We start from the raw sequence: 15000 nt of genomic DNA on the forward strand, positions 1-15000 counted from the left end.
TAAGTGCAGACCACGGTTTAGTTAAGCTGAACAGCAGCAGGTGTTCTGCATCTGTCAGACGTATGCGGTTCTGTCTGAAAGAGTGTCTCTGTCTCTGTCAGGCTGGATGCATCATACGGTCGAGCAGCTGGGAGATAAAGCTAATAAGGACAGCTACGCCATCCAGTGTCTCCAGAAATCGCTGGAAGCCGATCCGAACTCCGGCCAGTCCTGGTATTTCCTCGGCAGGTCAGTCACACGTCTGCGTCTGTGGTCCGTTCGGTCGGCCGTGACGCCTGCGTTTATGCAGATGTGGTTTCATTTGCTCTCTGCAGGTGCTACTCCAGTATTGGGAAGGTCCAGGATGCGTTCATTTCATACAGACAGTCCATAGACAAATCAGAGGCCAGCGCGGACACGTGGTGCTCGATAGGGTACGTATCTGTGAATGGCACAAAAATCTGCTGGTGTTTACATGAAGAGCTCTTCGGTCATCGTTACTCGCGCTCATGTCACACTTTTTATAGGTGAAATTTACTTCAGCTCTATTCTGTGCATTAACCGTTTGATATCAGTCATCAGTTTTAATCTCTGTGTTAGTCTGGTTAATCCTTTGTGTATAGGATCCGTTAATTAACTTGCTAGCAAAGCATTTTTGTGTTTCGTTTTTTTGATCATTTTTATCAAGTCTTATTTAAAATGGTCAAGGAACTGATATTTTTACCAGTAATTTCATTGATTAGATTACCATGACATTCGGTGTTCATCTTGTCAGTGATGTTGAATGTTGTGCCGGATGCGTGATTATGTAATTTGTAGTGAATAACGTCTTAAATGTGGGTCTGTTGGTTAGGGCTGTGCAATTAATCAAAATGATCATCAAAATTGTTGAGAATTGTGAAATTTCACCGGTCTCTAAAATCATATTTACAGAAAATATGTATTTTATATATAGACCTGCCAACCTATAAGCATTTTGCGTAGCGGATACGCATTTTGACCTCAAAGTACGCTGGTATGATTTGTCACCTGGTGACGCCTCTGTCCTCCCGCAGTATTCTAAACAAGCAACAGAAAAAGATGAAGTGTTCAACCAATCAGAGAGGGGGGGGGTTCAGTTTTGCTTTTGAATTTCCATGCGTTTTATTTCTCTCCAAGCTGGCTCTGTTTGTGTGTCAGTAGCTGGGTTTCCATCACCCTGTTTTAATGCGCATTTTGAAGTATCGCATGAGAAACGAGTGATGGAATCCCTTAATTCACAAAAGTTTTTACGCTTGCTTGAGGTGGTTTTTGACTTGTGCGAAAAAGGGTTAATGCGAATCTTGGGAGATGGAAATGCATTTTGCTAATAAATTCCTACAAGTGCATCAAAAACACTCCTGTAACTTTGCGCTATGAGACGGGATAACTTGACTAGCAGCGGACTGATCTCGTTCACAGCATCTGAAATGTTTTGGTCGTTCTGAAAAGCCTGAGCAAAGTCTGTCATCAAAGTATTTCTGTGTAATTGTCTCGCACGACTGTGTTCCCAATCAGCAGCATTCACCTCCGAAAGCGTTGACAGCATTTGTTTCGTCTGCTCGCTCTGAGGTGCAATTAATTTTTCACGTATGAAAATGATTATATTCAGTAGCTTATCCTAGTTTTCTAAAGGCTGTTTAGTGCCAGTTTACCAGGAAGTAACTATTTTGTTCTCTTTGACTCGTTGGATGGAAACGGTGCTCATTCGCAAATGTTTTATGCGATATTCCAAATTTGCGCATAAGTTAAATTCGCAACTTTGGATGGAAACCCGGCTAGTGAGTCTGCACGCTGAGATCAGAAAACGCCTGTATCGGCAACAAAGAAGAACATTATAACATGCTCCAAAACATCAGACAAATGTTTAAAATAATTTCCTCCTTGATCTGATGTGGCTTCTTATCACAGAATGATGCAGAAATATATTCTATACTGTAAACAACGGCTATGTCGATTAACAGTGGATTATAAATATACTTATTAAAATACCCAAGGTGGTTTCAAGAACACAGATAAACATTTTCGCAGTACAGTGTTTGTCTTAATGTTCTTTTTGAATGTCATCAAAGCGTTTCTGTCTTCTTTCATTCAGTTACAGCGATTAGCTGGATGCTTTTGTCCATATTAGAGATTTCCTGGAGCGTCTTGAGTTCTGTTTCTACTGTAATGCACATGTATTTTCTGCGCAAGGGCGCCCTCAAGTGTCCAGTATGAATCAAACACACATTACATGTGTTCATAGACCAAAATAATACTTCTCTCAAAAGAGATTTGAAGTAGACGCATGATAATCCATGTTTTTCTACAGTATACAGAAGTGTACTGGAGTTTTAATTAAAGTGTACTGGAGTGTTGTTGTTTTTTAATAGCATTTAAAAATGGCAAAAAAGAACTAAACCAAAAACTGTGGTTAAAAAAAAAAGTTGAAGTATTTATTGAACCATGGGTTAACTGTATTGTTGCATCCCTACTGTTTACTGTAAAATACTGTATAACAGGAATATCACAAACTGAGAGCAGACCCTGAGTATTAACTTATGAAAAATATTTAACATTAAATCAACCCCCCACCCCCCCCAGCCACACTGATGGTACTTAAAAAATTTTCCAAGGTTGGCAGGTCTATATATATATTAGTTTTAGTCATACAGCCCACTCAGTAATCATGATTACAATATTGACCAAAATTATGGTGATTTATGATTTTTGTCATAATCGAGCAGCCCTGCTGTTGGTAGTGCAGCGCATCAGTTTGGTACGGTGATTCTTCCCAAATGATTGTTTTGTTTGACGACACGAGGACGAGTAAGCGATGACGCGCCTGTGTTTTCTGACGCGCTGCTGCGTTGTGTCGTTGGCTCTGGTAGCGTGCTGTATCAGCAGCAGAATCAGCCCATGGACGCGCTGCAGGCCTACATCTGCGCCGTGCAGCTGGATCACAGTCACGCCGCGGCCTGGATGGACCTGGGCACGCTCTACGAGTCCTGCAACCAGCCGCAGGACGCCATCAAGTGCTACATCAACGCCACACGCAGCAAATTCTGCAGCAACACGGCGGCGCTGGCGGCCCGCATCAAATACCTGCAGGTGAGAGCCACGCATGCGTCCGGTCGACCGAGCTGCGCTAGAGCGCCGTTAGCGTGTGCCGGCGGGTCTCCGGCGCTCGGCTCGGCTCTGTATGTGGGTCTTGTACATGTTGCATTTGTTCTGAATATATGTTCAGTTAATTTGTGTCACAATCAGATTTCTTTCACCTTCATTCTTCGTTTGTATGCGTGAGTCACTGGAGCTAGAAGGCCAGCGTAAATCTAGACTGGTTTGGCATCAGGCCGCACTGCTCTGTGTTTGAACTGTTCCGCCGCACCACCTCAGATGGCTGTTTACATGTCTTTTTCACGCGTTTTCATCCTAGGCTCAGTTCTGTAACCTTCAACACAATAGTCTACAGAGTAAAAGTAAAATGCTTCCTAATATTGAGGAAGCCTGGAGCCTCCCAATCCCAGCAGAGCTAACGTCCAGACAGGGTGTCCAGAGCACAGGCCAGCAGGTGAGACCAGATAGACACTCACGCTTTGACATCTCACCCTTAGAAATGCCCCTCTGCACACACACACACACAAACACACACACACACGGCTCATCTGGTGAAACCACGCTCCTGCTCACCACGTCTTCTGCTCGTTGTGGCACGATTGAACAAAGTGTGTCGGGATTGAAAGTATTTTGTGAATTGTTCGGTTAAAACGTTTCCAGAAAGCATCTGTTGAGTCGATCAGTAGCGTGGTTTCTGTGCGTGAGCTTCAGTAGTGTAGCTCTGCACAATCACACCTGGGTCAAAAATGAGTTTGACGCCAATGTCTCTTCAGTTGGCTGCAGGTTCAACAGGAGCACAGGTGCCTCGTCTTGCTGTTTTTCACCCAGAGTTGTGTTTGTGCTGTAGTTTTAGTCCTGTAGTCATTGTGCCCTCTAGTGTTGCAGTTCCACACCAAACACTGACGCAGTCCGGCTGTAGTAGTTACTAGTCGAGTGTGTGTGTGTGTGTGTGTGTGTGTGTTCATGACAGTACAATGAGACGTGTTTTTCTCTCTCATTGATACTGATACTGTCGCTCATAATAAATGTTTTATTTGTTTTTGCATCTTTTCTCTCAGAGTTCAGTTGTTGTTGTTTTGGGTGGGGGGGCAGTATGTATGTATTGTATGTTAAGATTCTCACATACGTATACAATAACTTGAATGACCGAGGAACAGAAGATCTTCAAATTATTGCCATATGATCCTGATGGAGACGACCAAAAAAGGATGTGAGGCTGTATCTTTGCAGCACTTGACCTGATATCTGTATTATTCAAACGATGCCCTGCGCCTAGTTTATGTCCAGTTACTCCAAACTATTTTTGGTCAGAATCACTTTGTGTTTTACTGTGTTAACAATATAATACAGGCTCATCAAACAGGGTTTGTTTACTATTTGTGTGACCCTGGACCACAAAACCAGTCTTAAGTGTCAGTTTTTCGAAATTGAGATTTATACATCACCTGAATAAATAATCTTTCCATTGATGTATGGTTTGTTAGGATCGGACAATATTTGTCTGAGATGCAACTATTTGAAAATCTGGAATCTGAGGGAGCAAAAAAATCTAAATATTGAGAAAATCACCTTTAAAGTTGTTCAAATGAAGTTCTTAGCAATGCATATTACTAATCAATAATGAAGTTTTGATATATTTACGGTAGGAAATTTACAAAATATCTTCATGGAACATGATCTTTACTTAATATCCTAATGATTTTTGGCATAAAAGTAAAATGGATAATTTTGAGCCATACAATGTATTGTTGGCTATTGCTACAAATATAGCTGCTGCTTATGACTGCTTTTGTGCTGCAGGGACATATTTTATCTTTGTGGAAATAGTTTCAACTGAACGTGATCTGAACTAATTGACCCCGTGAACCTCACAGAAGAGCTTTAAAAGGCCTCTAATAAAGACCTCAAATGTGAGCCACACTCAAGCTGTAAATGTTGAATATCATGATGTACTCCACATTTGAGGTACGTCAGAATTGGTGCCAGACAGATTCCTCACCTGACTGCTGTCTTTAGTGGAGGAATATGATTTAAGCTTTACATGTATAGGCTGAGCAGGTTCAGAGTTTGATATGGTTATTGTCAGCTGCAGGCGTCACAGTTTAAAACACACTCTCACTTGACTGGTGTAGATGCTCTCCGTCTGTCTGTCTCTTCACGTGTCTGCGGTCTCTCTCAGGCGTGTAAACCTCAGCCCGGGTCATCAGGTGGGGCTCATGGCTCCGGTCAGTCGCTGCCTCCCCACGTGAGTCCGCTGGATCAGGCTGACGATCAGTCCAGTCCAGCCAAGAGGAAGAGGACCGCCAGCCCTGCCAAGGTTTGTGCTCCGTTTGCTCCGGTCAGCACGTCGCTGATGTAAAGACAGCAGTAATAATCACGTCTGTCTCTTCACGTTACACCTCAGAGTTCTACAGAGTCTTGGACCAACAGTTCAGCACAGCCACCGACTCCCAACTGGTACCTGTCTCCTCAGAAGCTGCAGGTGAGAGCATGAACACCTCGTTAGGGATGGAACGATTACCGGTTTGACAATAAATCATGATCAAATTCCCCACAGTTAGTTTCATATATTAGTTATCATTACAACCATATTCGATTACCGCAATTTGAACAACTTGGGATGAATAAATACGGTCCAGCATAAAGCACAGTTTTCAGTAACGGTCTCACGAGTAGTTTTGTGTTGTGTGAAAACATGGCGGAGAATCTGGGAGGTTTTAAAGAGTGAAAAAGGGATTATACGAATGAATTAATTATATGAAGGTTCTGACTGTCTTCAGAAAAGATTTGATGGCATTTTGTTTTCATCTTCACTCCAAGTAAAACCTAATTAAAGTAGTGTTTTAATCACAACGCTGCTTTGTGCACGGAGGTTACGGGAAACAGCTGTGATTCTGCTGCTCCATCAGCGCCACCTGCTGTCAGAGAGTGGATTCACACAGACTCACATGTGCAGTTTCTGTCTGGACTAAACACAGACTGGATTTGCATCCCTGCTGTTAACTTTGACCAGTGGATGAAAAACAAGCTTATGTGGATTCTACACATTTAAACAATACGGATAAGGTATCTAGAATTATGGAGCAGATAAAATGCATAAATCATTTATTAAACAATTATCATATTGTCTTAATCCTTTATTTAAAATGTGAGGTTTACCATTTTATGAAACTTTTTCAAAACTTTATTTGAACATTTCGTGCATGTTATTAGATAAACTGCTGTCAGTCATGTTCTCATTTTAAACCCGGACATCGTCGGTAATGTTATTGTTTGTTTATGCAAGCAAAAATTCATTTTATTTGTTGTTTGTTGAGAACACGTTTGGAACATTATCAGCACATTTTAACAATACCGTGATAATAATAACCATGATAATTTAGGTCACTATAATCGTGATAAGAAATTTTCATACATTCCTACACCTCATGATGGTTGCGAGTCCTGAGCTTCATTTACGTGCTCGCTGGAGGATCGCTGGTCAGTTCAGACAATACCCAGCAGGCTTGACGTTGTGTCCAACCCTGCTCCTGGAGTTCAGCTCCAGCACACGGGACCTGGAGGTTTCTAGCGATCCTGAAGACCTCGATTGGCTGCTTCAGGTGTGTTTGTTTAGGGATGCAGCTGAACTCGGCTGCGAGGAGCAGGTTTGGACATCCCGCTTTAGATGCTGGTTTGTTGGTTGTTCAGACTCTCATGGCCTTGCAGGGTTTAACTCATAATATTGGTTTTAAAAACAAATTACAATCTTCAGTGATGTGATATGTTCTCTGCGTGGAGTAACGTCTGGTGCAGGTGCAGCTTGTATTATTAGAACAAATAGAAAGCAAATAAGTAGCATTAATAGTTATTTATTTTAGGTAACATGCTATGATACATTTGAACAGATTTTTATTCTTAATAATGGAACATTAGATCATGAATATTTTCTCCAAAATCATGGAAAAGTCATGGAAATGTATTGGTAAAAATGTGTGCGAACCCTGCTTTGGCAGTGACCCATCGATGAGCTGCTGCTCACGCAGGAGATCTTCCAACCTGTTTTTCTGATGTGACATCCATGACCATTACTGAGCTGTTTCGGGTTGACCACCTTTATTATGAACGCTGATGATTGTTGTCAGTGGTTTAATCAGTCGGTCACTCTTTGTCTTGTTCCGCTCAGTTGCTGGAGCAGTTGCGAGCCAACCGGTCGAGTCTGAAGCCGCTTCAGCTGCAGATGTTGGAGCAGTTGGAGGCTCAGCTGTCAGCCATGCACCTGCACCAGCAACAGGTACATCACAACCAGGACTCGCGGAACCGTCTAAAGAAAAGAGTTTGAATCATGAGAAGTTCGTTTGAGAATCTGACCTTCCAGAAATCTTCAAACTCGTGGTTCTCTGTGATGCATCATCTTCTCAAGACTGTAGTGACGCATTGATTATAAGGCTGTTTGTGACTTGCGTATTTTGACCTGTAAATTTACAGTTGGTTGTAATTTTTACCTGCAGATGAGGCAAAACTCTTCTGGGCAAATACGAGCCAGCCTCCCCAACGGCCCCTCACTGCCTGCTCACCCCGTTCCTCGCGGCCCGGCCGTGCGACCGTCCTGCAGCGCTCCGCCGCTGGCCAACGGGCCGCTGCCCCCTTCAGTCGGCAATAATCACACGCCAGGAACCAGAGCGAACGGAGACGTGCCTTACCTGCACCCCAACGCACTACCTCACAACTGCACAAGCCCAGGAGACACATGGAAGAGCCAGCATCTCAACTCCGCTCAGGTACGCATTTATACTCAAAACTGAGTGTTCAACACAATATTGAACAAACATGTGGTCATGACCCCATCTCCTCCTGCATTGGTCGTTCACACCTCAGACCTGACAGGAACGTTGAGATTTTCAGAGATTTTGATCCATAAGTGTCTTTAGTGCAAAAATCTCTCATCTAATGTGCTTTAGCTTCAGCATTTAAAAAAACAAGACGACTCCTGAGCGTTACAGACACAACTAAATACGTGTCTGAATGATGCAGGTCTCAAATACTGGATTAACTATGTGCAGAAACTGCTTAATAATGCTACCTCTAATCTGGTTCAAGATCTGAAAAATTGTTAGTGTCCCATAATATCATCGTTTTCCTCAATACACAGCATAAATGTCTAAAAGGTTTTAAAGGGATAGTTCACGCAATGTAATGTCCGCCCTCATGTCCTTTCAAACTGGTAAGACCTTCTTTGGAACACAGTTTAAGATGTTTTTGATGAAATCTGAGAGCTTTCTGACCCTCCATAGACACCAACGTGACTGCCCCACACACGGCGACTGACACGGAAGACAAGAAGTCCTTGAATAAACCGTTATTTTTATTTTTATTTGCATATAAAAAGTATTCTCGTAGCTTAATAACAGTATGGTTGAGCCACTGATGTCACATGGACTATTTTACCGATGTTCTTACTACCTTTCTGGGCCATAAAAGTTTCAGTTGCATTGCTGTCTGTGGAGGGTCAGAAAGCTCTCGGATTTTATCAAAAATATCTTAATTTGTGTTCCGAAGATGAACGAAGGTCTTATGGGTTTGGAACGACATGAGGGTGAGTATTTAATGACAGAATTTTCATTTTTGGGTGAACTAACCCTTTAAGGTTTTGTGACCCTTTCACTAGCAAAAAGGCCATGTTAAGCTGTGCTCCACATTAACCTGTCACCTCATGACTTTCCCTCTTAAAGCAATAGTAATTCTACAAATCTGACATCCAGCAGGCAACACTTTCTGCTTCATGGGACAATCACAGGCAAATAATCTTTTTCATTTTCACATTTTGTGTTGAGTGCGTTGAAACTTAGCAACACACTTCCTGGATTACAAACCCAAAAGCAGCGTTTTTCACTTTCTAGCCTCGTTTATGTTTGATTTGGCTTGCGCTTAATAATGACACTTGTTTTTTAGTCTGATCTGACTCTATTGAGTTTCCATTGATTCTGTGTTAGTGGTGACTTGTACTTCTGAATTTCCTCCCGATTTCAGGGGCTTCAGAAAGGTCCGGGTTCACATTGGGCAGGTCCTAATGGAGACCGGACTCTCTCTTCCAGTGCTTCGGCCGACGGCGGCCCTCACAATCAGGTTGGACTTTCCGCCACGACCCCATCGGAGCCAGCTGTCAATCATCTGTCCTCTCCTTCCTCCACGTCGTCCCCCGCTTCTTCCTCCTCGCAAACGGCTACCTCAGGTGCGCCCCACGGCACCGCCCCGACCAAAGAGAGCGCCGCCCCACAGGGCAACGGTTCCACTGCCGCCAACCACCACAGCCCCGAGCGCTCGCCGCCGGCCGCTTCCGCAGACAATCCGCAGCTGTCCAAGAGGAGTCCGGTCGCCAGCTCCAGGGCCAACCACGTCCACCCGGGCTCCAGCGCCTCCTCACCCGCCTCGTCCCCGTCGCCCCGCTCCGCCGCGCCGGCCGCCGTTAACGGGAGCGGAGGGGGAGCGTGTTCGGAGGACTCTCGGAGCCCGCTGAAGCTGGAGCCGCCGGAGCTCTGCATCAGAGCAGCTCTCAAACCGTCTCACTCGTCCTCCACCGTCTCCATTTACCCCACGTCCGCAGACGTCCTGAAGGCCTGCAGGTACGCTCAGCTCCTGTGGAGTGATGAGAGAATCATCGCCCTCTAGTGTTGTTTTAGAGCTCACCTTCTGAATGCTAAAAATTCTGACAATTTGCTCACCCCCATGTCATCCTACATGTTCATGTCTTTTAAGTCGCAAAAAAAAAAGTTTTTCATTCCAGGACTTTTCTCCATATAGTGGACTTCAATGGTGGCCAGTGATTTGAACTAGGGCTGCGCGATAATGGTTAAACTGATAATCACGATTATTTTGAGTAAAATTATAATCACGATTATTCTGTCAAAACGGTAAATACAATAACATTTCATGTGTTCTTTAACTAACCTCCACTTACTATACACTGACTTCATTTAATCAACTATGATAATACAAAATTCATGGTTTTGGTTAGTGTTTTGTAATCAGTCAAGTCACCTTTATTTATATAGCGCTTTTAACAATACAGATTGTGTCAAAGCACTTAACAGTATCAAATTGGAAGATAGAGTGTCAGTAATGTATAATGATAAGATTAAACACTCAATTTTCAGTTAAAGGCATTTCATTATTGAATTCAGAGATGTCATTGTCTAGCTCAGTTTAGTTTAAATAGTATCTGTGCAATCAAATCGGCGATAATCGCTAGAAATGAAGTGTCCCCATGTATACACATTACCTTTTCTAAGTGACACTTTGTTCGCAAATAAGACACAGCCACTCAGATCGCACAGTAAATTTGCTCAAAGATCGTTAATACACACTGAAAACTAACATTGCCATGCCGTTTTCATCTGATTAACATGAAAACTGGTAAAATAACTTCCAATAATTCCAATTTATGTACATTTTCCCCATTGTATTGCCACAGGTAGTAAAAGCACATTTATTCCTCAAACACAATGGATCCATTATTGAAACTCGGTGAAAGTTTGATCATGGCAGCTTTGGTTACACAAACAGCACAAATGGCTTGTGAAAAAAACACACATTGGCTGACACTTTCATGTAAGCAGAATATCGCTGCGGAGAGATTGCTAAACTTCAGCACATATAGCCTGTGTTTTCATATCATCAGCGCTTGTTCCACCATCAGTCAGCGCGCACAGCGTTGCCAGATTGCACAGATTAAGTAAAACACCAGGCAGAAAGTGTATCCTTAAAGGAGAAAAGATCTGTTTTGGGGACTAAAGCTCTTCACATCTGGCAACCACAAGCATGAATGCTAGTGAAGACTTGTTAGCAATGCAAGATGACGCAAATGCCAAATTAAAAACACGTTTTCAGGATAAATAACAAGCCGTCCAATATCGTGACGATTGTTTTTAACCCTTAAAGACCTAGAACATTTTTGGGGCACCTGACACGCCTGCACTCTTTTTTTTTTTTTCTTTTTTTTAAGACCTATTCTAGTAGTCAGCATCATAATAATATCATATCATATCATTATAAACAGGAGAACCTGAAGTTTCAGTCCAGCTAATTTAAAGTCCCAATTTTCCTTTTGGTTTCTCTAAGAGTTAATGAATTTCCAGAATTTTAAGAAAAACGCAAGCAACAATTGGGTGTTTTTTTTTTTTTACTGTGTACTCAAACTGAAACTCAGGAATTGAATTTTTTCTTTAGAAAGTTGTATCTGGGTTTTTTACACTTCCAAATAAAATTTTGTCTACATATACCATTCCCCAAGCAAATTATAGCCATTTATTACAATATTGTTATAAGCGATTTTCAGTGAAAAAAACAAAACAGGTCTATATAGTTTACTAACAATATAGATGTCAATATCTATATAAAAACACATTTAGGGAGTAAAGAAAATGGAATCAGTGTTAAATAATAACAAAACACAGGAAAAAAAGTGACTTTTTCCAGAGAAATATATTTTCAATCTGAGTAGGAACAACTACAAACACAAACCGTGCAGCTAATAGTAAAAACAATACAAAGTGCAAGTGATTCACAAACTGCACACAAAATGAGTGAGAAATATACAGAGTGATGAAATGCTGAAAAGGATCTTTATGAACTATATAATTATTGTTTACATAATATAAATGGATCGATCCGCTGGCTATACTCTGCCTCGGAATCGATTTTACCGGGCATCGCCTAGCGACGTGAAGACATGAATTCCAGTGCTTTATCCAATACGTACCGCTGTTTCATCCTTATTTTGGGGTTTTATGTCAAAGTACTCATTCGTGAGTTTTTCTGTGCTTTTTCAGAGAGTTCTCTCATGCAAATGTGTTATTTTGTGTTTGTTTTCATGCACGCACAACAGACTTTACTTTCACTTTGCGTTCGTTCAAATTTCCAACGAAACATCGTAAATGGTGGTTCAAAAGACCAAAACCTGTGTTTATTGGTTGAATATGGGACAGTTTGAGGGTGGGACTAAGCGTCAACAATCGTTTCTGTTTGGCTCAGAGGGACGAAATGCATTGGTTTCTTCTGACAAGTCAATGTTGTCAAAATGTGATGTAATCACGTATACTACGGAGTCTCTGAATATCCAAATGACACACTGATATTGTAGTATCCAAATGCAATATCTCTGCTTTACAACACTTTTTAAAGCATTCAGATAGGATTAGCGGTTCAAAAGTTATGAAACATTTAAGAACAATAGTTATATAATAGTTAGCTGCGGGCGGCTGTCTCGGTCTTTGAGGGTTAATTAATCAACAAAGGTGGATATCGTTATCTAGATTAAAATGATTAATTGTGCAGCCCTAATTTGAACGTCCAAAATGCAGCTTCAAAGAGCTCTACACGACCCCAGCCGAGGAATAAGGGTCTTATCTAGTGACGCGATCAGCCATTTTCTAAAAAAAAATATTTTTTTTTTCATATTTATACACTTTTTAACCACTAATGCTGTGTTAGCGTTAGCTCTGCGATGCACGTCTTTATTAGCTGATGTTGGAAAGGTCAGGCGTGACATAGGCGGAAGCACCGACCCAGTGTTTACATGCAAAAAAAAAAGTCAAAGGCCCTTTACAAAAAAGGTAAAACAACGATGTCGGATGATTTTAAAAGGTCATATGATGCGATTTCAAGTTTTCCTTCGTCTTTGGAGTGTTACAAGCTGTTTGTGTGTAGATGAGATCCGTAAAGTTGCAAAGACTAAAGTCTCAAACCCAAAGAGATATTCTTTATAAAAGTTAAGACTCGTCCACGCCTTCCTAAAACGCCTCATTCAAACACGCCCCACATATCTACGTCACTGTGTGGAAATATTTGCGTAATGCCGCCCAAATGTTCACGCAAAGAAAGAAGGCGTGGCTTCAGTAACCGCACATTTCTGACACGTGCTTGTGGCGTTCGGCCAATCACAATGCACTGTGTCAGCTGGCCAATCAGAGCAGACTGCACTTGTTGGAAGGAGGGGCTTTGTAGAAAACAACGCGTTTGAGAGAAGCGGGGCATGGAGGAACTACAATAATTTACAGTATTTGAAAAGTAATGTTTTTTTGTTTTTTTACATTAAACATGTCAACATATTGTGTTACACCAAACACACAAAATAATGATCTTTTAAATGGCATCATATGACCCCTTTAAAGTTGGAGGAGAAAATGAGATGGAGTTTTTAACCGAAGTACAAAGACAAAGAACTAACCGCATGTGACATTTCCAACAAGATTACGTAACGTGTGAAGACGCATCGCAGAGCTAATGCCAGCCGAGCATTTGTGGTTAAAAAGTGTATAAATATGAATTTATTTTCAGAAAACGTCCGATCGTGGCGCTAGATAAGACCCTTATTCCTCGGCTGGGGTCGTGTAGAGCTCTTTGAAGCTGCATTTTGGTTCAAATCACTGGCCACCATTGAAGTCCACTATATGGAGAAAATCCTGGAATGTTTTCCTCAAAAATTTCTTTGCAACTGAAGAAAGACGGACATGAACATCTTGGAAGACACGGGGGTGAGTAAATTATCAGGTAATGTTTATTCTGGAAGTGGACTTATCCTTTAATGCTGTTCAGGATCTGCTTTACATGCTGCTGACACACACACACACACACAAACCTGTAAAACTGCTGATTGACTAAAATGTCTGGTTAAACATTTTGACTGAGTCTGGGCACAGATCTAACCATAACCACACACCAAACATGCTCTCTTTACATTTGTTTAGAATCTCTGCGTCAGTGTTGTTTGCATAGCGTGTTCCTCCTTGAGCTCCAACGGGTTTAAAAGTTCATATGATGCGATTTCAAGTTTTCCTTCGTCTTTGGAGTGTTACAAGCTGTTTGTGTGTAGATGAGATCCGTAAAGTTGCAAAGACTAAAGTCTCAAACCCAAAGAGATATTCTTTATAAAAGTTAAGACTTGTCCACGCCTTCCTAAAACGCCTCATTCAAACACGCCCCACATATCTACGTCACTGTGTGGGAAGATTTGCATAACTCCGCCCAAATGTTTACGCAAAGAAAGAAGGCATAACTTTTATTCTCGCTGTAGTATTGTTGTCATGGAGACGCTGTGTGTTTCCAAATATGGTAAGGGGCGTAACATTTCCATCACATGCTTGAGGTATTCAGCCAATCACAGCGCACTGGATAGCCGGCCAATCAGAACACACGAGCTTTGTAAAAAATCAAGGCGTTTCAGAGAGGCGGGGCAGAAAGGAGCAACAATGATGTACGGTATGTAGTGCTGAGCAGTATGACCAAACATTTATATCACGGTGTTTTTCAAAATTATATTGGTTTCACGGTGTATGACGGTATTTATTTTTTTCATGCATGACTGCGATAACAGCAATACCGCAATACTATTAACGAGCATAACCGCAGAGGAATGCAGCAACCGCGATATTTGTGCGTTTTCTTTTTCGTGAGGTTACGCCCTTCTCGTTTTAAAAGTGCGCTCAAAGTTAAAATGATTTCAACAGCACGTTTCATTACATCTCTCTTTGAATGAATCAGTGTTTTTGACCGTGTAGTTGAATGAACAGTTTAAAGACTCACTCAAAGACAGTCTCTTGCCGCCACAATGAAACTCTGCCTGACAGCCCGTCTAGAACGCGCAGGTGAAATATCAACAGAAAGTCACTTGTCCAGTCAGATTCGAGGATCTGAACTAACTGTTTTATATTTTGTATGTGTGTGTGTATATATAAAATGTGTGTGTATATATAAATGCCAAATTCTGAGCTCGTAGCCCTCCCCTCTTACAGCGCACCAAATATGCATAACCTTTACTCTGTTTATTATATGTAAGTGTGAACTTGTTAAACAGTGACTAACACTAAAAGCAACCCATTAATACGTTAACCAGGAGTCACTCTCGTGACATCGTCTGATAAAATCAATGCA

General features: G+C 41.7%; 1 protein-coding gene across 3 annotated transcripts in view; it reads left to right on the plus strand.

The window, feature by feature from the left end:
• The window catches only part of kdm6al (lysine (K)-specific demethylase 6A, like), a 45833-nt gene that overhangs the window by 18213 nt on the left and 12620 nt on the right, over window positions 1-15000 (plus strand). For 2 of the 3 annotated variants that reach the window (XM_058778905.1, XM_058778904.1), the window contains exons 10-18: window positions 102-228; window positions 315-413; window positions 2868-3087; window positions 3413-3547; window positions 5273-5410; window positions 5498-5575; window positions 7259-7366; window positions 7584-7853; window positions 9103-9695. In XM_058778905.1, coding sequence (XP_058634888.1) covers window positions 102-228; window positions 315-413; window positions 2868-3087; window positions 3413-3547; window positions 5273-5410; window positions 5498-5575; window positions 7259-7366; window positions 7584-7853; window positions 9103-9695 — 1768 coding nt within the window. The remainder of the gene's footprint in view (window positions 1-101; window positions 229-314; window positions 414-2867; window positions 3088-3412; window positions 3548-5272; window positions 5411-5497; window positions 5576-7258; window positions 7367-7583; window positions 7854-9102; window positions 9696-15000) is intronic. The other variant, XM_058778906.1, reaches the window with a different exon arrangement.

Source organism: Onychostoma macrolepis, chromosome 06 (assembly GCF_012432095.1).
Source record: "Onychostoma macrolepis isolate SWU-2019 chromosome 06, ASM1243209v1, whole genome shotgun sequence".
Taxonomy (NCBI): Eukaryota; Metazoa; Chordata; class Actinopteri; order Cypriniformes; family Cyprinidae; genus Onychostoma; species Onychostoma macrolepis.